Raw genomic sequence first — 26,483 nt, 5'->3', positions numbered from 1 at the left:
TCAAAGACCGTCACCGAAGGACTTTCAGTCCGAAGACTGTTGATTTGTTCAAATACTAGGTAGATGAGTTTGGCCAGAGCCAGGGTCCATCTTGTCTTCTCGCCCGATATTAGTCTATTCCAGAGTTCCTCTGCTTGGAAAATCCACATATTTTCGGCCAGGGAGGGGAGGTATAGCTTTCTGTTTTCCGTTGTGTTGGGACACTCGACCACGAGGTGCTTTAAAGTCTCAGTAGCAAACTCGTTTTTACATAAACGGAAACGGCTTTCGGCTCCAGTTCTTCTTATAGTTATGATCTCTCTCGTAGGGAGGAGGTTGAGTCTCGCTCTCATGACAGAAATTCTCAGCTTCTTATTTGGAAACTTTACGCAGTACTGGAGAGGTTTTTTCCCCTTGTTGAAAGTGGGTGGAAGATGTTTCAGGAGTTTATTCTCCACCGCTTTTTCTGTTGTCAAAATCCAGTCCATGTCTTCCGTCTTTTTTTAAATTCTTACTGGATTTTCTTTTAGCTCTTTCTCGGTACATTCAACTTTGCTCAGATCATTTTTTCTCGCTTCCACCCATTTATTCAAAGCCATACATTTGCCTAAATCAATTTCTTCCCGAATGGTATTATAAATGGGTAGGGTGTCTGACATAATGATTGGTCTGTAGAGGCGCATGGCACTTTGATCCATTGTCGATGCTAATGATATGAGCCCCAACTATCTCCTTATCGCTGGCATAACGGTAGATTTGGGTAGGCCTAAGACCGTTTTCCAGAGGTGGCCTTCGATTTTGCTCCAGATGTTGCGCTGGAGATATAGCGCACACTCCGTTCCATAGGTCAGGGCCGGAACAACTTTAGCGTTATAGAAAGTTATTGCCGGGATCAGGGAGAATTTGCCATATTTGCGATCCACTGCTCTGGTTTGAGTAGTCCGTCTTTTCACTTTTTCCCCCAGAGTTGATCAACAAGACTCTTTTCCACACCTGAACTGTCTAATTGAATCCCCAGATATTTAAAGCTGGTTAAGATTTCAATTTTTGCCTCGTCCAATAAGATCTTTAGATTTTTCGTCTTTTTGCAGGGGACTTTCTCGAGCACCATGACCTTTGTCTTCGATTTGTTGAGTTGCAGCTTATTTTCCAGGATATAGGCCTCCAAATTACAGAGTTTTCTTTGCAGGCCCACCTTCGTCTGGTCGATCACAATGATGTCATCTGCGTAGAGTAACCGTGGGATCTCAGTTTTCCCGATTTTGGGGGGAAAAGATAGAATTTTTTCTTCGGAGAGTTGATAGTCGCCCAAGAAAGCTGTAAACAGTACCGGTGCCAACGGGCACCCCTGCTTTACTCCTCGTTTAACATTTATCTCCTCTGAGAGCATGCCCTGATTACTGAGTTTAACTCTTATTTTGGTGTTCGAGTGGAGCGCTTTTATTGGCTCCAATATTTTTGCCGGGCAGTTCCAATCTTGTAGCTTCGTCCACAGGCTTTTTCTGTCGATCTTATCAAACGCCTTTGAGAGGTCCACGAATGCCAAATATACTTTAGGCGCCCCCTCTTTGACTTTAGCTTTCATGATGTTAAGTATGAGGAGGTTGATTGATGTACACCCATTTTTCTGGAAGCCAGTTTGAAGCTGATCTTTGGCCTGGCTGGCTTTTTCCCATGCTCGGAAATGGACGAGGAGGAGGGTAGCATAGATTTTACCCAAAATGTCCAAAAGGTTGATAGGTCTATAGCTCGCCGGTTCTTGTCTCGGTCCCTTTTTATAAATCGGGACGATTACTGCTTTCTGCCATGATTCCGGCACCATGTTGGTTCTGCCACATTCCGAATAGATAGTACTGATCATTTCAGCCCATTTTTTTGGGAACATTTTCAGGTCCGTGTTGGCGAGTCCATCAGGGCCCGGCGCTCTGGATGTTTTCAGGTTCCGTATGGCTGTTTCAATATCCATAGTATTAGACAGATCGACCCACGTTATCACTTGATTTTGCTTAACCCCTTGGATATCACTGGTGGGGCCGTCGAATTCAGCAGTGAAATATTGGATCCAGTTATCTTCCGCTGCAGCATTTCCCATGGAGGCGGACTGGGGCCTGTTCATCTCTTTTATGAAACCCCAAAAGTCACTTGATTTTTTTGTGTGAAGTTTTTGCATCATCGCCTCGGCATCATTTTGGTATAGAGTGGCTTTGTGAGGTTTATGCCAATTTTTGTAGCCTATATTTTACTTGCGCCAATTTTCCCAATCAAGCTCATCGTTGGATTTCTTAGCTTTTCTTCGCAAACGACGGACAATTTTTCTTTTTTCTACCACCGTCTTGTCATACATATGGTTGTTCTGGGGCGTGTTCTTCGCTTTCCCTGCTCCTTTGACCTGGGAAGCTAGCAATAACGGTAGGTAGTTTGGTCTTTCTTTCTTGTCGGTCCAAGCCTGATCTTTTACTCTCATCTCCCAGGTATTTCTAATTTTCCTCAATGTCTCGGTCGGTTAACCGTAGGCGAGTCTGTTGCTGGTTTACCTCTATCGTTCAATCGTAAGTTTTGGATATCCTAGTAGTGCTACTCCATGAACAGCAAAGAAGGTTGTGATCATTATGGATGGTTTTTTTGACCGCAAAACCTGACAGCTCCTGGATGAAGCCATTGGAGATAAAGATGTAATCCAAAGTTGCTTTGGATTCCTTGCGTTCCCATGTCGGACAGTTAATTTGATTGGGGAATAACATCGCCACATTTTGGACATTTCTTTTACTCATAACTTCGTTCAAAGCTTTGCCTCTTTCGATGGCAGAATCCAGGTCTCCCCAATGCACCCACGGAATGGAATCTAAGACCTCTGTACATTTGGCGTTCATGTCACCACAAATGATGAGCTCGATTTTATCGAATTCTGCATACAGCTGGTCAATTGTTTCGGCGATGTTGTTGCAGAATATTTTGGTAGACATTCGCTGGGGATTCCAATAGCAGTTTATAATAGCTACCGTCTTTTGGTGGCCATTTTTCATTTTGATCTTTCCCTGGGATAAAGATGTCAAGATGACAAGCATTTCGTAGGACTGTTTCCAGTTTTTAGGTTCACTCAGTCCCGTACCTGTTTTTATAGCTGTAAGTAAACCCGATGACGGTCTACCTAAGAGGCCTTTAACTGCAGGAGAGATCCGCACAGAGAACCCGTCCAGAACTGGTTGGTGGACGAGCCAGGTTTCTTGGAGGCAGAGAATATCATGGGAACCCAGATCGACATCTCCCGGTGACGTGAGGTGCATATGGCCTCTCGTATTCCATGAGCCCAAATTTAAGGCTGCCATTGCGGGTTGCTCGTTGCATTTGTCGTTGCAGGTTTTGTTAGAGTCACTGCGACAAGCTAACCCTGGTCGTTGCTATTTGTAATTCTTTTTCGACCAATTTGACATGAGCCACTTCCATGGGCCTTTTGGTTTTCTTTCATCTTCCGTATTTTTCCGATGCTTGTCAGAACTGTTTGAGAACACCTCGGGCGATAGACAGTCCGATCTGGAGGAGTATTCAGTAGATCTCTGATCATTTTTGTTTTTTCTTGCGGTGTTCTCTGTCCAATCAGAATGTATTTTGGTGTATTGGCCGTGACTTTGGTTTATATATTCTCTCCCCCTCCTATCTGAGGGACGTCTTTTACCCCGGCCTTGGTAGAGTGGGTGTCTGTGCATCTCCTGTCTTTCTCAAGTGTTATACCCTCGGGTTTGTTGGTATAGATCTTCCGTTTTCGATCTGTAGTGAATTTGTCGTTTAGATTTCTCTGTCCTTTCCTCTTCGGGTTCTTGGCACTCCGTAATTCTCTTATGTTCCATCAAGGAAAGGCCTAGTTGCTGGAATTCTTCATAGACTGCCTCGTCAAAATGTTCGATGGCGGCTGATTTCAAGTGTATAAATGCTTTCGCCTTCTTTTCCCTATGATAGGGTTCGACGAGCACCAGGTCCTCTGTCCTAAGCTTTTTTAGGGTTTTTATTTTTTTTGTTATCTGGAGTATTGTTGGTCTGTTTAGAATATGGACATTTTTCTCCAATTCTCTTTGCTCCAGCTTGAAAATTTGTATCGCTTCTTTGGGAACCTTTCTGTTACCCACATCTCTTCTTTCCACTCGATGCTTACGTGGACTTCTTTGACAGTCTTCTCCTTCATGCCTTGGTCACTGTTTGGGAGGGCTTTTTCTTGTTTTCTCCCCCTCCGTTTGAATTTTTTCACTTTCCGGCGTTGATTGAAAAACAGCTCCCTGTCCACCAGAAAGACTTGGTGCAGTCTTTTCCATCTGGCTAGGTCTCTCACTGTCACTTAAGCTTTGCTGTGTGTATTTCCGCAAGATCTATGAACTTTTTCGCCCCCACTTTGTTGTCATCCTTTAGTTTAACTGACCCGTTATCTGAATGACTAGAGATATTCATTAAGTCGGTGCATTGTAGGAATTCCTCTGTTCGTGGTGATCGCACAAGGCCACTCGCCTCTGGTTTAGTGCTTGACTCTTGTCGTTTTTTGCTCGCCAGCGGTTCGCTAGGCCTCTGCCCCATGCTGTCTTCTTTAGCCGATATTATGGCTTCCTTTTGTTCATTTGTTATTTTCTTGCTCAGATCAATTTTTACAGGATGCGTCTTTTGTGCTTTAGCCTGCAGCCTACCATCTGCTTTATCTTGTGCCAGAATCAGCACAGTTTACTTTTTTCCATTAGCGTGGGTCACTGGTTCATCTGCTCCTTCGTCTGAGATCGTAGGGATGGTTGAGAAACCTTTATTCAAAGTTTCCAACCTTTCGATCTTTTTTTCCAATGCTTCAATTTTGGTTTCCCACGTTGTTTTCTGATTTGGCAAAATTTGCGATCTGTCCATCGCTCTTTCACCTTGGGTCCCCGTTGCATTTTTCATGTTCGATATTTTTTTTCCAATGCTTCTAGTTTCCTTTCATACGGAAGTTTCTGAGCATAAGGTCAGCGTTTCCTGGTAAATTGGACTCCATCTTGGCCAATTTTGCCATTAGGTTGGAGAGGATTGCTGAATTGTCTTGTACGTTGTCTTTAATTGTTTCGTACAGCTTGCAGAAAGGGGCCAGTACGATTGTCATTGCCGACATGATGGCAATCCTTTCTGGTTTTTTATTTGGCGATTCGTTTTGTAGGGCCACAGCGATTTCGCCGAGTCGTCTCTTTTTCGGTGACAATTGAATTTTGTCTGATCTTCTTGAAGGTGTTGAAGAATTAACATCCGGGCGTTCCCCTATTGATCTTACATTTCTGTCGTTGTTTAAGGGGTTTCTTTGAAATCCGGAATTCGTCGGTAGAGGCGGGGACGCAGCATCAACCCTCCTGGAGAGATGGGGTTTTGTCCAAGTCAAACGCTCTTCTCTATCCTGCTGTATCTGATTCGTTCGGTAGGTTTCCCAGTCGAGATACGCCCCCTCAGAGCGCTCTTCTTCCTGATCATTGTCAGACACGAGGATCTCCTCTATAATTTGAGGAACCCCTTTAGGCGTGGGTACAGTCTGAGGAATCTCGGTCCTACCTCTTGGGAGGTCCTTTACGCCCGCATGGCTCGTTTCAGTGGTTTCTGGTCCTTGAACTTTTTCGATGCCACTATTTAAGTCCTTTGAGACAGCCATGATTTTATCCTGTACGCAGCCATTTGGCCGGACTTGCTTATCTGTTGCCGCTGCGGGCGGCTCAGTTCTTCTCTGTTTTTGTGCCGGCTGAGTTAGGCTTGCTATTTCCAACATCTCTGCGTCAGATACTTCGGTATCGACGCCGTTTTCTTTTCTGTTGCAGTGTGAAAAAGGCTTTTAGCGGGCGTGAAAGTAGCAGGTTTGGCAGCCCTTTTTTGTTTAATTTTCTCGCTTTTTGATCCCCCAGTATGGTATTTTTTTGCGCTCTTGTTTTCACCGTTTTTTTTGCTCCTTGAGGCCCAGATTTTACTAGTGTGTTTGGTTTGCCTCTTTTTTTCTTTTAGGGCAAGAGCCCATTTTTAGTTCACCATCTGTTTCTTTATTGGAGTCATCCGGCTCACCCTCAAAAGAGTTTTCACTCAGAGGCTTCATTGTCCGAATCTGTGTCCTTATGATCGGGAGTTCTCACACAGTCACTGGCTTCCCTCGAAAGCTTTACAATCTTTACCTGGTTTTCCCCCAGGCCTTGCGCCGTTTTTTCGGTGTCCTGCTCCAGTGCGTGGAGCTGAGCTCGAATGGCTATCCCATTAGGCATGGAGTTTTCCTTTGGTGGAGCTAAGGGTAATTTGGTCGCCCTTATTCCTTCCACTACATGACTTATTTCCCCCTCCTCAATGGGTTTTCTGTGTCCTGCTGTTTCCCTTTTTTCTGGTTTGTCCGATATTTTTTCTTGGTGCGCTATCCCCCTTGCCCCATCTGAGTCACTATTGGCATTGTTGGCAGTAATAGCATTTCTCGCTCCAGTCCATCTCACCTCTTTAGATGAGACTGGATTGGAGGGGGAGGCGTTCCAGGGCACTCACTTTTTTCATCAGGTTGCGCGTCTTTCAGGTCTTTCTCTCCACCGCGACTCAAATGGCTGTATGGGTCCTGCTGGTCTGTCTCTTCCGCCGCACCGGGCTCCTCTCCGAGCCCCAACATCCCGCGAGACGAGGACGGCCGCCTGGATCGATGCGGCCGCCGTCCGTGACGCCAGTATACTCTAGAGCTGTTTTTCTGCTCTCGTCGGCGGCGGCGGCGGCGGCTCCAGCTCCTGCTCTGGTATTCTTTGGCGTCTCGAGCGCCACGGCTGCTTCTTGAGGATTCCTCAGTGCCGTGATTAAGGCAGGCTTCGAGGTTTGCTGAGCCGTATGTAGCAATTCTAAGATCGATGGGAACACCGTTTGGGAGGCCCCCAGTCCAGGGGCCGAGTCGGACTTACTCCTCCTCCGCCTCTTATCAGGGTTAGATTTCCCCTCCGGGTACGCTTTTTTTTCTGGGTGCGACTCTTTCAGGAGTGTTTTTGGGCTTTTGAAGCTTTTGCATGCTTTAGAGGTTTTCAAAAGGACATGCTTCTGGACGTACCTCTGGCTCCATTTGGCTTTGGCTTCACGTCCGCAGCGGACTGCAGTAGACTGGCTCACACCTCAGGCTCACAGCTCCGTTCACCGCTCTGCGGTGTTTCTCGGCAGAAATAGGCACTTCCTGCTGGTTTAGCACAACGATGTGGATAGCTGCAGTAGACTGGCTCACCCTCAGGCTCACATTATAATAAAATAAATACATTTGTAACTTCCTAGACGCAGCACACACTAAGGTTACCAAGTATCCGCTTTGTCTAGCTTCTCATGTAACATTTTTATGTCACCCTTTCCTCAATGAATGGCTGGTGGGAGTGGTTTACTTTTAACTACCGTGGTGTGCTTTCACCGCTGGCTGCGTTCGCAGCTCCAATAAATAACCCAAGGGTGCTATTTTTGTCAAAATGGCTCTGGTCTTTTTTCACCATTTCTTTGTAGAAAGGTCCTTCTTCAGATTTACTCTGCGCGTGTCACAATACGTGTCAGATCCGTCCAACCCACTTCCCTCCTCAGACTCCTCACCTGTAGAAATGGAATCGGTAGAGTATCTTGTAGTTTCCCGGTATTTGTGAGTGATTGGTGAAGTAATCCCTCCTCGGTGTGAAGCCACAGCGGCCACCCGTAAACTGGCCACTGTGGCCCCCGTCACCAAAGACAGGCAGACAGGGGAAAAAGCAACAGGCATAAAAAAAACTTTCAGATGGAGACTGGATTGCAGGTAACTAACTCCGTGAGCCAGTGACCAGCGGTAGCCTTTGGATGAATATCCGGAGGTATTGGGAGCTGCAGTGATGGCTGCAGTTCACAGGTACGCGGGGAAACCGGAAAGAGCAAGTAGAAAAATGGGGAAAGAGCAAAAAGATGGTCTGGGGCAACCGCACAGAACAGCGGAGACCCACGGAAACCAAGGGATAGGAAACGAAAACCCACGATGCGAATGGGCGAAGAGAAAAGATGAAAGGGAACAGGAAGCGGAAGAGAGATTGAAACAGCACCGAAAGAAGGAAAAAAGATGACAGCGTTGTGGCAACAAGGTAAGCGAAAGCAGTAGCTTAGACATTGCAACGCGCCGACAGTAGGGAAAACCGGAAGTAAATACTTCCCGACTATCCCCGGCCGCAACGTAAAAAACAAAAAAGACTAGACAGTCACCTGTGCAATAGTAAGAAGCGTGCCAGAACTCTAATGGCTGCTACACCGAAACCACTGCCACTTCTTCCATTCGCTTGTGTGCATGACAGCGCGCCAAACCAGGTTTGGTCCCTTTGTTTATTTTGTCTTTGGCGGGATTCATGAGTGAAGCCTGCCTCTGGCTCCAGGGTGTCTGGTGGGGGCAGCAAGCAAGGGAGGTGCCCGAAACTCACTGTGCTTAGTCTCCTAGGAGACTGGAATGCAGTCCTAGGTGATTGGCCGGCTGGCTGTCCGGCAAGGACAGCCACCCTGTTGGGTGACTGACAACTAGGGAGAAACCTGCATAAAAAGGCGAGGCTTTTTGGCTTGGAAGGCAGAGTCGACCATTGGACAAAGGAATCCGAAGAAGAACTTGGGAGAGACGCCTGCTGTAACTCCTGGACCGTTGGTTTGCCCAGTGAAGCCCTGCTGCTATGCTGAAGCTCCGAATCTGTCTTGACTAGAGAATCCCTGCAAGGACGACTTCTCCCCTTGAGTTGGTGGGACCAACCAACTCCAAAGTAAGCCACCTAGACATCCTCTCGGAGCTGGTTGTATTTCCACTGCAGTTGCTGCTGGAACCGAAGAGCCAGGGAGAGGAACACAAGATCATGTGCGTTGCTTTAAAGTTAGCCAAGAGCTCCAGGACGATCCTCCGGACTCCCAGGAAGCAGGACTGACCGAGCCAGAGCCACCTCAACAGAGTGCTGAACCCCAGATGTAAGGAAAGCCCATCTCAACAGCCAAGCGTCTGCCGTGGTGCAATTTGCTGAGACGCGAGGAGCTGAAAGCACAAAGTGCCACTGAATAGAAGTTGGTCCTTTTCTGTCGTCGACCACCCTGTTGCAGTGCAGGAGTCCTCCAGATGTCCTCCATCTTGTCCCCATGACTGAAGCCCAGGAACACAGGATCTGAAGAGCTGCAGAGGAACAGAAGCCAGCTGGAACAGTTTTTCTTCTAACCAAAGGTACTGTACAGTCTAAGAGAACTTAGCTCTTGTTGTGTAACCTCAATTGTTCTCAGTGGAGACTTGAGTTGGTTGCTTCTGTAGATTTTCTAACAGCTTCTTTACCTCACAAGCCTAATCAGCTTGTGGCCCTACTTTGATTTCTTCTTTTCTACAAAGACTTCTAAAACACTATGCAAGACTTTTACCTACCTGCAAGAATTGCTTCCGCTCACCTAGACTTTTGTCCAATTGACTTCGGCCTGGCTCCCTGAATGACTCTTCTTCCCTCCGACAGTGTGTTTTGTCTTCCTTCCAGGAAGGGGTTAACATGATTTGCATTGGGGGTTACCAAAAGTACTTACCTGCTTCAGAATATGTGTGAGATCTCGTTTTGTTCTAATAACTCTTTTCTGTGATCTACTCCTAAGTATTGGTCTAAATGCAGCAGTGATATATTAATGTCCAAAGTGTCCTAGCTAAAGTCACCTGAGGGTGTAGGAAGTGTGTGTGCGCCATCCCAAATGGGCAATTGCAGATTTAGATAAACTATGTGTATTTTGGAGTGCATTTGTGTGTTACTATCATATTGCCCCTTCTGAAGAAGGCTTACTCAAACTGACTGTTAAATTAATAGTTGTTGAGGATTCCAAGATGGCGGCCGTAGAGTGAGGCCGCGTCCACCCGTCTCTCCTCCTAGGGCCGAGACAAATAGCTCATCAAGAAAGCACACTGGGCAATTCCGAAGTGGCCACTAAAGAAATATACTCCCAACAAGAACGGGAGTGAAGGGAAAAACGCAGTGAAGTGCTGAATGCGAGCGCCGGCAGAGCTGCGAGCCTCACCAGCAGCATACGAGGCATCGCAACGGGAGTTGGTATCCCCGCCCGCCGAGGACCGAGCGCCCTGTAGACAACGGAGGCGGACCCCTGAGGGAGAGGCCGCCACAGCGGGCTCCATCACAGTGCCCAAGTGCGGACGGCGGAGCGTCTCCACCGCCCGCGGGGGATCGAGCATCGAGCCCGCTTAATACGTGGTGCCTGTCTGGAGGGGAGGCCACCGCAGCGAGGACAGACATAGTACCTCCCCCCACCCACCGAAGACCCTGCGGTGAGTGTAGGCCCGGACCCGCAGGGAAGAGGATCCGGCGAGCAAGTGGCTGCGTGCCCCCCACCGGAGTGGGTGGTGCGCCTGCAGCAACACCGCACCTGCCCCGGGAAGAGGAGTGGAGCTGGCGGGCGGCGGCTCGAGGACACCACGTAAGTGGACATACAAGTGGGAGGATGGGGCGGGCCCCCCCGGGTAAGGAATCGACCCGTGTTTGGGCTGACCCCCCCCTCCCCCAGCAGCTCTGGGGCCCCTCGGGGCGCTTACGAGCAATCCCACAGAGTGACCAGCTGAGAACCGGAACCCCATTAACAGCAAAGCGGAAACACGGGGGCAAAAGTGGGCCCCCCCCTCCTGATCGCCTGCAATCTCTGGGTGCAACAGGACTGGAGCGGGAGCCTGCGGGGAAGGCCAGCCCTGTGGGAGAATTTGGAGGATACCCGGTCACCGACCTCCATTACAGAGCACCCTGCATCACTGTGACCGCACTGGCGGACCAGTGCGGTTCTGGGCCAGTTCTCCCTCCCCGAGCAGCGCACACACGGCGGACTAAAGAGAAGAGAGGACCGCAGGGGAGTCAGTCGACTTGGGGACCCCACCCAGGGGTCCCCGGGGGGACCTTGTCCCGCAGCCTCACCTCCCCCTGCCGTCTGCTGGTGCGGCGGAACCAGAGCCTGGTCGCTGCCTGGAGGCTGGCTCCCCCACTACAACACAAGCGTGCCAACTCCAATACGACAACCGGGGACTCTCCTCGAATATCTGGAGCTGACCCGCAGAACCCCTCGCAGAGGGTTTCCAGCAGTGCCAACACAGTATATAAATGTCCAAGTCACGGGCGAAGGCAGCAGCGCGCACCCCCCCCCCCCATAGAAACTAGGGCAGGAGTCTGAAGCAGCTACGGGGGACGCAAGATGACCCTACTCCCTCCCAGGAAGATTTCCCCCTGCTTGGCTCCAACTCAACCCAAGGAAGGATGGAGGGAACTCGAATGAATATAGAGGACATGCAAGCGTGTTTTAAGGAACTCCAATCACAGCTACTCAACTCCGTCCAGGAGCAATTTAAACTTCTGAGGGGCGAGATGGCTCAATCAATTCAAGAAATCAGGCATGATGTGACCAAGTTGGGGGAAGAGAACCGACTCACTGGAAATAAAACTCCAGCAACTGGAGGATGACTCCATGAAATCAGAAGAGTCACTTGATCGGGTAACCCAGACAGCCAATTACCTTGAAAGCACTGTGAGGACCTGGAAAACAGATCAAGGAGGTCCAATGTGAGAATCAAAAACTTGCCGGAAACTGTAAGCGACCCAGATCTGAAGTCGACGGTGACGCAACTGTTTGCTGAAATCCTGACCGATGAGGAAGGCCCGGTGATGGGAATTGACCGCATCCATAGAATGGGGCCAAAGAGAGGGGCCGAGCCGGGAAGGAGGCCTAGAGACGTACTGGTGGCCATAACTTCCTATGCCCAGAAAGAACTGATACTGAGAAAAGCAAGACAATCCCCCCCAATAAGAGTGAACGGTCAGGAGGTGCAACTATTCCAGGATTTAGCTCAATCCACCCTTCTCAAAAGACGACTGATGGGGCCGGTTCGCCACCTGTCGACGGCCCAGGTGAAATACAAATGGACTTTCCCGTTCGGCCTCCTGTTCACATGGGAGGGGTTCCAACACAGGATCACCTCCTAAGAAGAAGGGGAAAGGCTACTGGGCATATTGAGTGGAGGAGAAGATGTTCACCCCAAACCACAGAGGAGGCTCAGGGGACAAAACCAACGGGAGGGGTGGGAGACGGTCCACAGGAGAGGAAGAGACAAGAACACCAAACCAATCACTGGGCGCATCAACGTCAGTCAAGACTTTAATACACGTTAAGGGGCGCTGCAGTTAACACCAACGGGAAGAGAAGGAAGTAAATGAATCGCCCATGGGTCCATTAGCGGGCCGAGGAGAGGAAGAGGAAGAACACCAATGGAATCTTCAGTGGGGTTTAGGACTCCCCATGATGCGTTTAGGAAGGGAAACACGAGCCGGGTGCTCTGGACACTTTGTCTTAGGGCATGTAGCAACCTGGCTCTGACCTCAAGGGCTCTTTTAGGGAGGGGGGGTAGGGGAGTTATTGAAGTTATGGAGTTCAGACGGCTAGACGACCTTTACAGATGACATTCAGAGTCCAACGGGAACGCGGGACGACCACGAAGAATTCACTCATCAGCCATCCCATGAATACAACAAATAAGATTCCGGTGACGATCCTCTCGCAGAATGTGAGGGGTATGAACGCCCCCACAAAGCGGGCCAAACTAGTCAGGCAAGCTTGGAAGCAGAAAGCAAACATTCTACTGTACCAGGAAACCCATATCAAGAAAAGTGAAAAATCCCGGTTGAAGATAAAAGGGATGCAGCATATTTTTCAATCGAATGCGGAGGGAAAGAGGGCAGGAGTTCAGGTAGCCATCAGGGACAGGTTAAAGGCACAGATCCAAGGCCACAGAATGGATAAGTAAGGAAGGTACGTCATCTTGAACGTCACGGTAGAAGGGAGGAGGATCCCCCTGGCATCGGTCTGCGCCCCCAATGTGGGCCAGGAGGCATTCCTAAAAGAACTTCTTAGCACACTTGAAGAATTCGCAACAGGAGATATTATACTGGGAGGCGATCTGAATTTGGCCTGGCACCCCACTCAGGACAGGTAGAACTTGAGAGCTCAAAAGCACCCTCGGATTGACTATATATGGGTCTCCACGAACCCACTAGGCAAAATCAAGGAGGTGGAGAGGGGACCCATTGCCCTCTCAGACCATGCCCCAATAACATTGTCACTAGCTCTCAAAACTAGGGAGAGTAGAGGGTGGACATGGCGATTCCCCTCAGAGCTTTTACAGGACACATTGCCGAAAAGGGAAATCCAAGAGAAGATTGACACATACTTCAATGAAAACGACACAGGGGAGATCCATCAGGATACGCTATGGGATGCCTTCAAGGTGGTTCTGAGGGGAGAGCTAATCGCCATGAAATCCAAAAGAGATCAACAGTTGTCTCAGTGGGAGAGGGACCTCGAATCACAACTGCGAGATGCACAGAAGGAGGTAGCGGCTAACCCAAGCAGCGCCAAGAGACGGGCCATGCAGCATATCCAGGGCCAACTTGAACTCCTCCATACTCTGAAGGTGGGTCTCTCGCTCATGAGGATGAAACAAAAGTATTACATTCTTGCTAACAAGGCGGATGCCCTACTCGTCCGACAGCTTCGGGAGATGACCAGAGAACGATCCATAATGGCATTGGTGGACTCATCGGGCCTCAAGAAAACCACCAACGAGGGAATGGGCGAGATCATGAGGATCTTCTACAAGGACCTGTACACTACCAACAATCCAAAAGAGAAAGATCAAGAAATATATCTCCAGACAGTGCCGTTGCCGCAGCTCACTGAGGAAGCCCGTGAAGCACTGGATCAAGATATCTCAGTGGAGGAAGTGCTTAAGGCTATTAAATCAATTACCCAAGAATAAAGCACCGGGCCTGGATGGGTATATGGACACATTCTACAAGACTTTCCGACATGTATTGGCCCCACGACTAACTAATCTGTTTAATACCTTCAAAGCCCGGGGCAATATTACCCCATTAATGAATGAGGCAAAACTGGTGCTCTTCCCGAAGCCGAACAAAGACCCCACTCTTCCAGGGTCATATAGACCGATTACCCTGATAAACCTCCACGCAAAGCTCTTTACCAAGGTCTTAGCTAACAGGCTGACAACTCACTTATCCTCCCTGGTGGATGCAGATCAGTCGGGCTTTATCACCCGCAAGGCAAGCAGCGGACAACACAGGAGAGTGTGCCACATAATAAAAAAGGCCGAACGCACAGGCATAGAGACTATATTAGTAGCTTTAGACGCTGAGATCGAGTTGAATGGTCGCAACTTTTCCGCACGATGTCACGCATGGGCTTCGGAGATTCCTACATGAGAATGATCCAGGCTAATTATAAGAGTCTCTCAATGAGAATAGCAGTCAACAGCTTCCTGTCTGAATCGGTCACCCAGACGAGAGGCACGAAACAGGGGTGCCCACTGTCCCCCCTTTTGTATGCCCTCTTTCTCGAGCCACTCCTAGAGAGGATATGACAACTGCACCGAATTAAGGGTGTGCTGATGGGTGGGCTGGAACACAAAACCATGGCCTTTGTGGATGACATGTTGGTGGCTCTGACGGACCCCACTAGATCCCTGCCTGCACTTATGTGCGAGCTGGAGGCATTTGGGGCCATCTCAGGCCTCAAAATAAATAAAAGCAAATCTGAAGTTCTGAACTTGTCGGCCGACCCCGTGACAATATCGAGCCTGGCCCAAGACCAAGGAGTGAAACTGGCACGGAACGGCATAACCTACCCCGGAATCAAACTTACCTCCAGGATCCAGCAGCTGTATGCAGCCAACTACCCAGACCAGCTTGTTCACCTCCAGCAACTACTGAACAGATGGACGCCACTATCCACCTCTTGGTGGGGACGCATAGCTGCGGTCAAGATGTCGATCCTCCCTAAAGTGCTGTACTACTTTCAAGCCCTTCCGATTAGGCTCCCCAAGGAATTTCTTCCGTGGCTCAACAGGATGACATCTGCATATGTGTGGCAGCGCAAGAGACCAAGAGTGGCAACGGCCACCTTAACTGCAGCAGCGAAGGAGGGAGGCCAAGCCTTCCCACATTTCAAAAGATACTGCCAAGCAGCACAACTGAGAGTCAAAGAATGGGTGGCAGACTCTCCACGGGCTAAATGGACAAAACAGGACATAGCTGTCGCCGGAGGCCCACTTCCGAACCTCCTGTGGTCTCACAAAAAGTATAGGCACGCTAATACTCGTCTCAGTGAGATAATAGGTGCCCCCCTTGAGGCATGGGATTCGGCAGTGAAGAGGGAGAACCTGACATCGCACCCGTCTCCATTGACGCTGCTCTTCCACAATCCGAATTTACCACGGGGGATGGACCCGAAGGCCTTCACGCCATGGAAACAGGCGTGCTGCACAAGAGTGGGCGACATGAATATAGACAAGTCACTTAGGTCATTCGAGAACTGTGTTCAGGAACTAGGAGTAACAGCGTCGAACAGATAAAGCAGATTAACAAACATCAGAAACCAATATATCCAACTGAGCCACTGGCTCTCCTCCCCAGCCAATGAGAAGGCCGGGATGAGAAATCTCACAGAATTCGAGACCTACATGATAACTGATCCGCGTATGCGCAAACTGATCTCCAATTTACATACTCACCTGAACTCTCAGGGAGAGGAGATTAGGTGGCTTTACATGAGGAAATGGGAGGAAACTCTGGGTAGGGAAATCCCACTGGGAAGAGGCCTGGCGAAGTATCACCACATTGACAAGATCCATTCACCTGAGGGAAATGTGGCAAAAAGACCTGCTGCAGTGGCATCTAACGCCAAAGAAGCTGAAAGCAATATACCCCAACACGGATGGCCTCTGCTGGCGTGGATGTCGTCAGGTGGGCGACTGGAAACATATCTGGGGGACTTGCCGAGCATCACACGTTTTGGAACGAGGTCAGGGCCCAGGCCGGGAAAATGGTTCAAGGATCGGACATTCTTGGAGACGGGGTCTGGCTAGCAGGCTTATGGGACCCCACAGTAAAAACGCACACCAGACAACAGCGGAAGGTGATCATGGTCCTGGTAATAGCAGCTTGGCTGGTGATAGCCCAAGGGTGGAAGCAGCGGCCACCTCCGACACAGTTCCAATGGCTCAGGAAGGTCTGGCACTTTGTAATAATGGAGTGGATGACATGCAAAATACAGGGAACCACCCAGAACTTTCAAGTGGTATGGGCCCCGGTTCTCCAATATTTGCAGAGTGACTATTTGCTCCAATGGTGTCCCCACAACATCCGTATCCTTAATTTATTCTCAAACTGTAACTCAGTATTGATTTTCCAAGATCGCTAGTCATGTCTCAGCCGTCTCGAGTTCTAGGGAATGGTTGGGAGGGGGTAGGAGGGTGGGAGCAGGGGGGGGCTGTTATAGATGTTGCTTTATGTTGTATCTTCAAAACAATAAAGCGAGTTAAAAAAAATCATAAGTGTTTAATCAAGAAAACGTGTAAGAGTTTATTTGAATACTTGTCACTGTGAATCCCTGTGTAGCTCCCCTACTGCTCAAATTGACCCCCCTTGAGATAAGCCTGCCTGCTCAGCACGCTACCAACCTGTGTATTACAGACTTATACAAACGGGAGAGTTCCTATTGCCAGGAGGCCAGGGTTGTTGTAATGCACCCAAAAGGTACCGCAAACAATCTTGCCCAACACTGGTGGCAGGCAGTGGGATATATTGTAGTGTTACACTAAGAATTTGCTTTGCTTTTGTTCAACAAAAAAACCTCCAGACACCGTGGTATCTCTTCACCCATAGTGTATAGACCTCTGGACTCAAGCAGATTTGTGGGCCCCACAAGCTTCATGTTTGCACCAAATAAGAGAATGGATGATCAATCAGTTGTGTCCACAGTATAAAACACCTCGGCAGGCACCCCCCTAATCGAGAGGCAGAGCTTTGCATTACATGAGTTGGCTTAGGCAATGGTTTTTACAGTTTATCAGTGTTGTCTTTGGCCATCTTGGCACCTGAGATTCAGGCTCCAGTGGTAGACTTAAAACTGCTCCAAAAACTCCCCAATATGCACAATTTTGGGCTACGGGACTACCCACAACCCACCTATAAGCAGAGATGCAACATTTAAACTCAAGTTGTGATTCAATCCCGTCTAACTAGCACAGATGCACCCATGACACCACTTGGGGTGTGCACTTGGATTAGGGTGTCTGGGACCTCTTCAGTTAAAAAAAAAAAAAAACAGTTCAGCATCTGGACCTAGCCCGCAAAGTGGCATGACCATATATGGCAATTTCTACTAAGGACCAGGAAACTGACCAAACGAAGCCAGCCACAAAGAGCTTTGCCAACGAGGTGCCATTTTTGCCACTATACTGGACAAAAAGTAACCTTTAGGTAAAATCACAAGGCAAAATAAATAGAAGTTAACATTACCACCAGCCTGTCGGAAACATGCTGCCTTGTTGGAAAATCCACTCAGGGCAAAATAAAAGTGAGGACATGGTCATTGCTTGCACTAGTTGCCATAGGGACCAGTAAAGCTACACAAAACGGTACACTGGAGGGCAGGGTCCCACTGCCTGGCAGCCTTAGAGACTGTATAGTGTTTTCCCAAGAGCATCGTTAATCAAGCACCTCACTTGCAAGACAAAATCAGGGAGTCGGAAAAAGCTAATCAGTCATCAACATATGCTGGGGGCAAGGGACAGAAATTTCCAAGAACGAGGCTGCAAAAGAAGCAAAAATTAAACACTTTGCTATCAGTGCTATTACTCACAGATTTCAAACAATTCCAAAACGACTTTAGTTTAAATTAAATATAGATACATTTGCCATTATCTGCAAAACAAGTAATGCATGAACGGAAGCTGCTTCACAACCGGACTCACAATTGCATTTATACACATTCTATTTTCAAGGTTTCCAATCTGGATCAATACATACACAGGTATTCTCAAACTTAGAAGCCTTGGATCGCATAAACCAATGCAGAAAATGCATTATACATTGGAAACTAGAATCCAAAACAATGGTCCAAGATAAGGTTACCTTTGCTCCTCTTCAGACTCTTCTTCCTCCTGCTCCTCTCCACTTTCACACTCTTCTTCCTCCTCCTCCTCTTCGACCTCTTCATCTTCCTCCTCCTCATCCTCATCCTCTTCCTCCTCCTCCTCATCATCATCATCTCCTTCCTCTTCATCATCCTCTGCATCCTCTTCCTCCTCGTCACTCTGAGCACTGGATCTCAACCTGGATGACACTCTTGGGATGCGTTCTTTGGGACGACATTCAGGGCAGAACCAATCTCCTTCCGGGACTCCCTGAAAATTGAAAAACAATCAAAAATGGAAGTTTGCAGTGAGGTAGAAAACATTTTGTTAACAGCTAAATGGTATGGTCAAGACTGAAGACAGTGGATGAGAAGGGCTTGATCTGTTTTATATTTACCGACAGAAAGTACCCACTGTACAAATCATTTAACATCAGGAGTGATTACCAAAATTCACTATGCATGGGTGCATGACAGCACAGGTGAATAGGTGGCCGAGCAATAACTGGAGAACACCTAAGCACAATGGATGTATTTCAAGTTAGTTACAGTATTGGGTCTTGCGCAAATTCAACACCCACTTCCTCTATACAGAAGGATGTACTCGCGACCAGAGAAGGGTACTTAAGCACTCTGCACAACATCCTGACTGCCCTGTAACGCCCACTGATGGGAAGGATTTTCCAACCCAGCTCTGGGGATGGCTCTCTGAGGCCAACCTAGGCGATCATCAAGGACCTTTCACAATTGGTCGGAGACCTCTTCAAAGGTATCGTAGGCTGAGTAGTAGGTAGCCTTAGGGGAGCGGGAAGGGCATGCAATAACAGTTAATGCTTACATACAGTCCAGTGAGCGCGCCACACATGAATACAAATATACCATTACACACAAACGCAATATGAATACTACAGCACACAGCTACGTACATAGCCACACAGACCCCAATCTCAAAGGGAGACTGCACAACAACAATTGAGAGCAAAATAATTCACAAAAGCAATACTGTGTTGCACACAATTTCATTTTTTGAGGTATGGCTCATTTCATGGAACTCCATAAATGCTTGCCCCCTCCGTCCCCCTTTGGTTTCTACGATCTTGGACTTCTATTGTGCTCAGAGGGATTTCTACTATGTCCTGTCACTGCAAGACATTTTCTAGTTTGAGGTCGTATGGTAGCTTTTAGGGAATACCACCAATTATTGAGATTCTGGAGTCTAATTTTCTGGTACCCCTACTCCTTCTCTTTCCCCCTTTATTTTTGGGTCTTGACAACTTATTTTGGTCGACCGTGGGATTTCCGTTGAAGTCCCCCTGCCACTACATCCCTTCTGAGCTTAAGGGTTATATTGGGTCGCCCCGAGGCTGCAGAGTCCGCGGGTGCCTCCTTCTGACTTCAGAGCAGCCAGAAGCACAAAACTGCTCTCCTAAACATCCGTGAAGTCCTGCTCTCTAACCTTGATTCTAATCCGTCCTCATCTTACTCTAGCTCCCTTCTGCCTTTAACATGGTCAACCTTGCCATCCCGCTCAACCGTCTACGTGATACCCTGGGCATCACTGACCTATTTCCTTTGTTAGGCAAGACTGGGCAGTAACCTTTGGGAGCCTACACCAACCTTGTCCTCCTGGCAATAGGTAACCCAACCTTTGGTATACGTCTACTACACAGGTTGGTAGTGTGGCTGACCAGCCAGGCTTATCTCAAGAGGGGTCAATGTGAGCTGCAGGGTTGTAACAGAGATTCACAGTGACCAGTATCAAAATAAACACTTACTCTCAAGGTTTCTTGATTAAACAACGATTTATTAATTTAACAGTCAATTGAATTAGCCTTCTTTAGAAGTGAGCAAAATATGTAACAATAATATACTTCAAAACTACACACTCCGTTTCAATAAATCAGTAGATCCCCATTTTGGATGGAATACAGACACTTCCTACACCCCAAGGTGACTTAAATAACTAGGGCACTGTAGATATTGATATAGCACTGGCACATTTAGAGCAATACTGAGTTTAGTGTCAAAAGGAAGAGATGAGGGAATAACATTTTTTAACAAATATTCTTCAGCAGGTAAGTACTTTTTGAACTCTCCAATGCAAAGTAAATTAACCCTTTCCCAGCTACAAGAGTGATCTAATGTGTGCCTTTGGTTGAGGGATAGTTAAAGCAGAGGTAGAAGTCTTTCAGGGAGCCAGTACAGCCAATGTTAGTTGAGCAAAAGTCTAGGTGAACTGAAGCACTTCTTGCAGGTAGGTAAAAAAGTCTTGCACAATGTTTTAGATATCTTTGCAGAAATTAAATCACTTTAGGACCACAAAATGTGAGGCTTGTGAGGGGCAAAGCTGCAAGCAACTCTCCAAAGGCAACCAAGTCAAGTCTCAACTAAGAGCTAGCAAGGCTACACAACAAGAGGTAAGCAACCCCTTAGTTTTACAGTACCTTGGGTTTGAAGAAATTGGTTCCAGCTGGCTTCTGTTCCAGTTGTAGGTCTGCAGATCCTGTGTTCCTGGGCCTCAGCCGTGGGGACAAGAGGGAGGACATCTAGGGACTCCTGCACTATGAACTGAAGCTCGAGGCAGCAAAGGGCAAACTTCAGATCAGCAGCAGTTTGCGGTTTCAGCTCCTGGCGGGTCTCGCAAACAGCACCACTGCAGTGCTCGGATACCTTTACAGGCTTTCCTCGCATCTGGGGACCAGCACTCTGTTGAGGTGGCTCAGGCTTGGTGAGTCCTGCTTCATGGGAGTCCCGAGTATCTTCCTGGAGCTTGGGTCCGACTTAAAAATGAGACACTTGATTCTTGTGTTCCGCTCCCCGGCAATTGGTTCCTGCAGCAGCAATGAAATACATGTAGCTCCAAGAGGATGTCCAGACGAGTTCGTTTTGGGGTCGCTTGGTCCCACCAACCCAAGGGGAGAAGTCGTCCTTGCAGGGCTTCACTAGTCAAGGTAAATTCGGAGCTTCCGCAATGCGGCAGGGTTTCACCGGACAAACCAACGGTGCAGGAGTTGCAGCAAGCTTCTTTTCCAAGTTCTTCTTTGGATTCCCTCGTTCAGTGGTCGACTGCCTTCCAAGCAAAAAGCCTCGTTTTTATGAAAGTTTCTCCCATTCATTCGCAGCCTAGCTGTCACTCACAGAGCAGGGTGGCTGTCCTCCAAGGACAGCCAGCCAGCCGGCCGGCCAATCACCTTTGGGTGCATTCCTGTAACCAAGGGGATTAAGCACAGAGTTTCGGGTACCTCCCTCGCTTCCTGCCCCTGCCAGAAACACGGGAGCCAGAGGTCAGCTTCACCAGTGAATTTCGCCAAAGACAACTAACAAAGGGACCAAACCTGGTTTGGCGCGCAGAGTAAATCTCAAGAAGGACCTTTCCAGCAAGAAATGGTGAATAAAATACGACCCGAGCCATTTTGACAAACTGGGCACCCATGGGTTGTCTTACTGCAGATGCAATTGCAGCCCGCAATAAAAACACAATGGTAGGAAACAGTAAACCACTGCCACCAGTCATTAATTACAGAAAGGGTAACAAAAATGTAACATGAGAAACTAGACAAAGGGGATACTAAGTAACCCCTCCAGCCACCTATTTTAAGATATGTTTGCAACTTTCTAGACCCAGCACACTCTAAGTAAATTATTTCACTCTACTGCTCTTGGAAACAGTATTTTATCCAAGCGAAAGTATTTAAACTGAAGGACTTGGCAGGTCAATGGAAGAATGTCTGAAGTCGCTTTTCCCACCATTAGCCTCAGCCCTTGCAGACGTTGCAGGTTTGAGCAGATCTCTGGTCAGTGTCTTTGGCTGGTGCAAAGATTCTCGGTGGCAGAATGCAGAAAAACACGATGCAGTACCCCACTCAGGACTGGACTCTACTCCGGTAAAATGTTTCCGAGAAGGGTTACTGCAGCACGGCGACGCAAAGCGACGCACTTGTCGCGGTCAGACATTCCCTCCTATCTCAGGTACCCTTGATGCTAGGACTTTGAAATTTCGTTGAGGTAAGCCTTGTAGGACCAGCAGAGGATCCCGTCCCAAGTTCCAGAACTGAATGCAGAACAGCAACGTTGGCAGGACAGTAGCCCAAACGCAGAGATGGTCAGCCACAGGGCCCACCCAGGACATTTTGGAATGCTCTTTGTCGCAGGGTACTGAGCAGACTTCAGGAATGGATGTTCCCTCCACTCAAAAGGTCAGGGATCTTCCGGGACAGCAGCAGAAGTTGGTCGTCAGGCCTCCTTCAGACGGTCTCTGGTGGTCTCATGCGTCTCACAGCTGGACAGGAGTCTTGGCTCCTTCAGGTTTCTCCATGATCGCTAGAGTGGGTGCAGGGGTCATCTTGTCCCAAAAGCCAGGTAAGAGCAGACCCTCCCACTAGCCAATTGCAGAACTAGACATACACACACACCAGCAGTGGTCCAATAAGGACCACTGGTGGGAACATTTATGCTTGACAGACACATTGAAACCAGTTTGTGGATTGGGACCACACAGTCCCAGCCCACATACACACATAGCTCTTCAGTAACCTGACAAATGCCTCTGCTTTCCCGGGCACTGGAAGTCCATATAAGGATTTTCCTGGTCTCACAGGCCATGAAGAAGGCTAAAAGACAAGCTGGCCAAAGGACAAGCAAAACACCTTGTGGCATGGCCATGTTTGGTCACTAGCCACAGTTAGTAGCTAAACGAGATAAACGCAGTAAAGTTAAAGCGAAAAGCACCAAATAATAGTCAAAAGATACTGCTGCCACCAGCTTGTCCATTTAGCGCACACCTAGAGTAACCAAAAAACCTCAGAGTGTTAGTCTAGGGCAAAAACAAAAGCGTACCCCATTGTACTGCATTGTAAAATGCATTGTACAATGATAGAAGTTACTACAAGTCATAACAAGTTACTAACATTAGTAACCAAGTAACAAGGGAAACAAGCTCACAGGACCAAAGTTCTCAAAAAGTTGAGACATCTTCCAGAACTGCCACATAAAACTTCAGAGCACAAGCCACATGAGTGCAAAGTCCTTTCAGCCGGTGATGAAGATTTCAGAAAGAACACAGGCAGCACCAAAGGCTCGTTGAGGTGGAATTCCAATGGAACCTTCGGCATTAAGGAGGGGTGCGTCTGCAGCATCATGCTTAATCCCCTTGGTTACAGGAATGCACCCAAAGGTGATTGGTCAGCTGGCAGTCCGGCAAGGACAGTCACCCTGCTGTGTGATTAACAGCTAGGCTGTAATGAATAGGATAAACCTGCATAAAAGGCGAGGCGTTTTTGCTTGGAAGGCAGAGTCAACCACTGGACAAAGGAATCCGAAGAAGAACTTGGAAGAGAAGCCTGCTGCAACTCCTGGACCGTTGGTTTGCCCGGTGAAAACCTGTTGCTGTGCTGAAGATCGGAATTCGTTTCGACTAGAGAAGCCCTGCAAGGACTTCTCGCCTTGAGTTGGTGGGACCAATCAACTCCAAAGTGTACTTGTTTGGACATCCTCTCAGAGCTGGCTGTACTTCTACTGCTGCCGCTGCTGCTGGAACTCAAGTGCCAGGGAGAGGAACACCAAAAGGAGTATCGCTTAAGATGCACCCAAGCTGCTGGAAGATCCCCCGGATTCCCAGTAAGCAGGACTGACCAAGCCTGAGGCACATCAACAGAGTGCTGGACCCCAGATGAAAGGAAATTCCAGAGTGGTATCCATGAGACCGCGGTGGTGCTATTTGCTGATACGCGAGGAGCTGAAACCGCTAAGTGCCGCTGAATAGAAGTTTGCCCTTTTCTGTCGTCGAATGTCCCTTTGTGTTGCAGGAGTCACCAGAAGTCCTCCTTGTCCCCACGACTGAAGCACAGGAACAACAGGATCTGCAGAGCCACACAGGAACAGAAGCCAGTTGGAACCATTTCTTCTAACCAAAGGTACTGTACAGTCTAAGAGAACTTCCCTCTTGTAACCTTGCTTGATCTCAGTTGAGACTTGTTTTGGTCGCTTCTGTAGAGTTGCTTGCATCTTCTACCTCTCACAACCCTCCCAGCTTGTGGCCCTAAATTGATTCTACTTTTCTACAAAGACTTCTAAAACATTGTGCAAGACTTTTATTCACTTACAAGAAGTGCTTCAGCTCACCTAGACTTTTGCCCAAGTGGCATTGGCTGGCCTGGCTCCCTGAAAGACTCTTCTTTCCTTTGACATTGTGTTTTACCTTTCCTTCCAGGAAGGAGTTAACTTACTTTGCACTGGGGGTTCAAAAGTACGTTCCTGCGTCAGAGTATTTTGTGATACCCTTGTTTTATTCTATAACCCCTTTCTTTGACATCCTTTCCAGTATTGCTCTGACTTAGAGAAACTAAGAGTGTGTATTTTGAAGTGTGTTTGCCTGTTACTGATATATTGCCCCTTCTGAGGAAGGCTTATTCAAATGGACTTAAATTAATAATTGTTTAATCAAGAAACCGTGAGTGTAAGAGTTTATGTGGATCCTCGTCGCTGTGAATCGCTGTAACTCTCCTACTGCTCACATTGACCTCTCTTGAGATAAGCCTGGCTGCTCAGGCACACAACCAACCTGTGTAGTACAGACTTAAACCGAAGTTTGGGTTCTTATTGCCAGGAGGACAAGGTTGTAGTAGTGCACCCAAAGGGTACTACACCAAAGCTTGCCTAACAGGGACTCATTATATATTTGGAGAGACTTGGTCTCCATACAAGTGATGAAAACTTGAACAAACTTGATGAACTTGAATAGTATTAATGTGAGAAAGAATCATAGAAACCCCCATGAGGGAGAGCAATAACATTTGTTTATCACTAGCATGTGAGGAGGGGAAGTAACCAGTTATCCAAGAAGCAAAGAGAGGAACATAATAGAGAGAAGCCCTTAGGATAAACAATATTCTAGACAGGCATACCAGGAAAAAGTGAACTACAATTACTCCGAAAGCAAAAGCCCCTCAGGAAAGTACAATCTCCAAGATAACTCTGATCCCTTTAACACAGATCGAAGGAATCCATAAAGGTCAAGGAAACCCCACATTAAGAGCAGAGAAAATCCGACAGCCCCATGAGGGAGCTACATGAACTGGCACAGACAATAACCAGACACTAAGAATTGCATATTAACAAGAACTCTGAACAAAAGACAAGTGCAAAACACAAAAATCAGGAGACGAGATTTATTCTCCGGACCTTAGTTGGTTAAAATAATGGTAGTGTCAGTGAGGATTAGTTTTGGACAGCAGACTTATTCGTTTGGACATTCACTGACGAGAACTTTAGTAAAATAGGTAGGGAATACCCCATTGCGATAGGGAAATGTAGGCCTTATTCTTTAATAAATGCATCTTGGAAATGTCTGCAAAGTGTCTGTGCCCTTCTCCTGACCCACCACAAGTAACAAGAGTACCAGCCCAATCGTCTCTGCTCGATGGTACCTCTTCCGCAGCACCGTTCAAGAACAGGGCCCTCAGTTCCTCATGCAGCTCCTGCTCCGTTTGCTGTGTAGGGGGAGGTGGTCTGTTGGTGTTCTACTTAGGAACAGTAGACAGTACCTCCATCTAACGAGCTGCAAGGCCCAGGTGTATGTGGTTATGTCCTTCCACCTGTCCCAGTGCTCAGAAACTCTCTCTACAAACGGAGAAACATGTGGGGAGAACACAAGCAGCTTAGTGGGCCCTGCCATCCCCACTACTGCAGTCTGCTGGCTCCTAGAGGCCCCTCTGCCCCAATCCAGGATGCGAACAACGTAAATGCGTTACATGGCTTGCAGGGATCAGTGCCATTCTACTAAACAGGACATACCGCCTGTAACCTCTACCCCTAGAAGAGATCAAGGTCTGCTTGGCATGTTGCTGCACAGATAGACCTAGCAACTTGGCAGCTAATTTGGAGTCCTTAAATGTTTTCCCCAAAGACTAGTCGGCTTTCGGGCTGAACAGGTACTCGCCACCAAATGCCATGTTTAGAAGCTTGGCCTAGACATCAAGTGAGAACCCTGAACTGTGGAGATAAGTTGACATCCGCAGTACTGTGGGGGTACCCATGGTGTGACCTAGGCAATCTGCAGTGTCAAGGCCCACCTCCTTGCCATCGTTGATGCGCAAAAAGCCATCTCACCTCTCCTGATGGGAGGTGCTATGACGCTTCCACTATGATCCTACACAGACCACGAGAATATTTTGCGAATGCGCAGGAATCGTTAACCGCCTTCGGGGTCATGCTCCCTGAAGCGAAGGTCCCTTGCCAGGGAGTCTTTTTGGATTCCCAGTCTGTAGGCAGAGTAGAGGTGGATGTCGGCCTAGAACTTACTGTGACAGTTTGAACCATCAGACCTTATGGCACAGGATGAGATGATAAAAAGGACAAGTTTCTCTTAGCTGGCTTTTATTTCTTGGAGAGGTCGGCACCCACAGCCTGCATGGAACATGGTCTCTGCCACAGCGTGATGATGGGATCTGAGATAGTGACATTAAATGGCAATGCCCTCTCAGTCTCAGTGGTGTAACACACAATCTGAGGGCCCCCCCTGCAAGCCATGCTGAGGGCCCCCA

The 26,483-nt window shown here is 48.1% G+C and overlaps 1 protein-coding gene across 1 annotated transcript in view; it reads right to left on the bottom strand.

Annotated features, from left to right (window-relative positions):
- BAZ1A (bromodomain adjacent to zinc finger domain 1A) overlaps positions 1-26,483 on the bottom strand; it is a 956,777-nt gene that overhangs the window by 180,457 nt on the left and 749,837 nt on the right. The window contains exon 23 of the mRNA XM_069638454.1: positions 17,943-18,214. Within this exon, the coding sequence (XP_069494555.1) occupies positions 17,943-18,214 (272 nt within the window). The remainder of the gene's footprint in view (positions 1-17,942; positions 18,215-26,483) is intronic.

The sequence above is a fragment of the Ambystoma mexicanum genome, chromosome 14 (assembly GCF_040938575.1).
Source record: "Ambystoma mexicanum isolate Mex_15411 chromosome 14, UKY_AmexF1_1, whole genome shotgun sequence".
Lineage (NCBI taxonomy): Eukaryota > Metazoa > Chordata > Amphibia > Caudata > Ambystomatidae > Ambystoma > Ambystoma mexicanum.
Note: the sequence above shows the minus strand (reverse complement) of the source record. Positions and strands in the feature narration are given on the sequence as shown.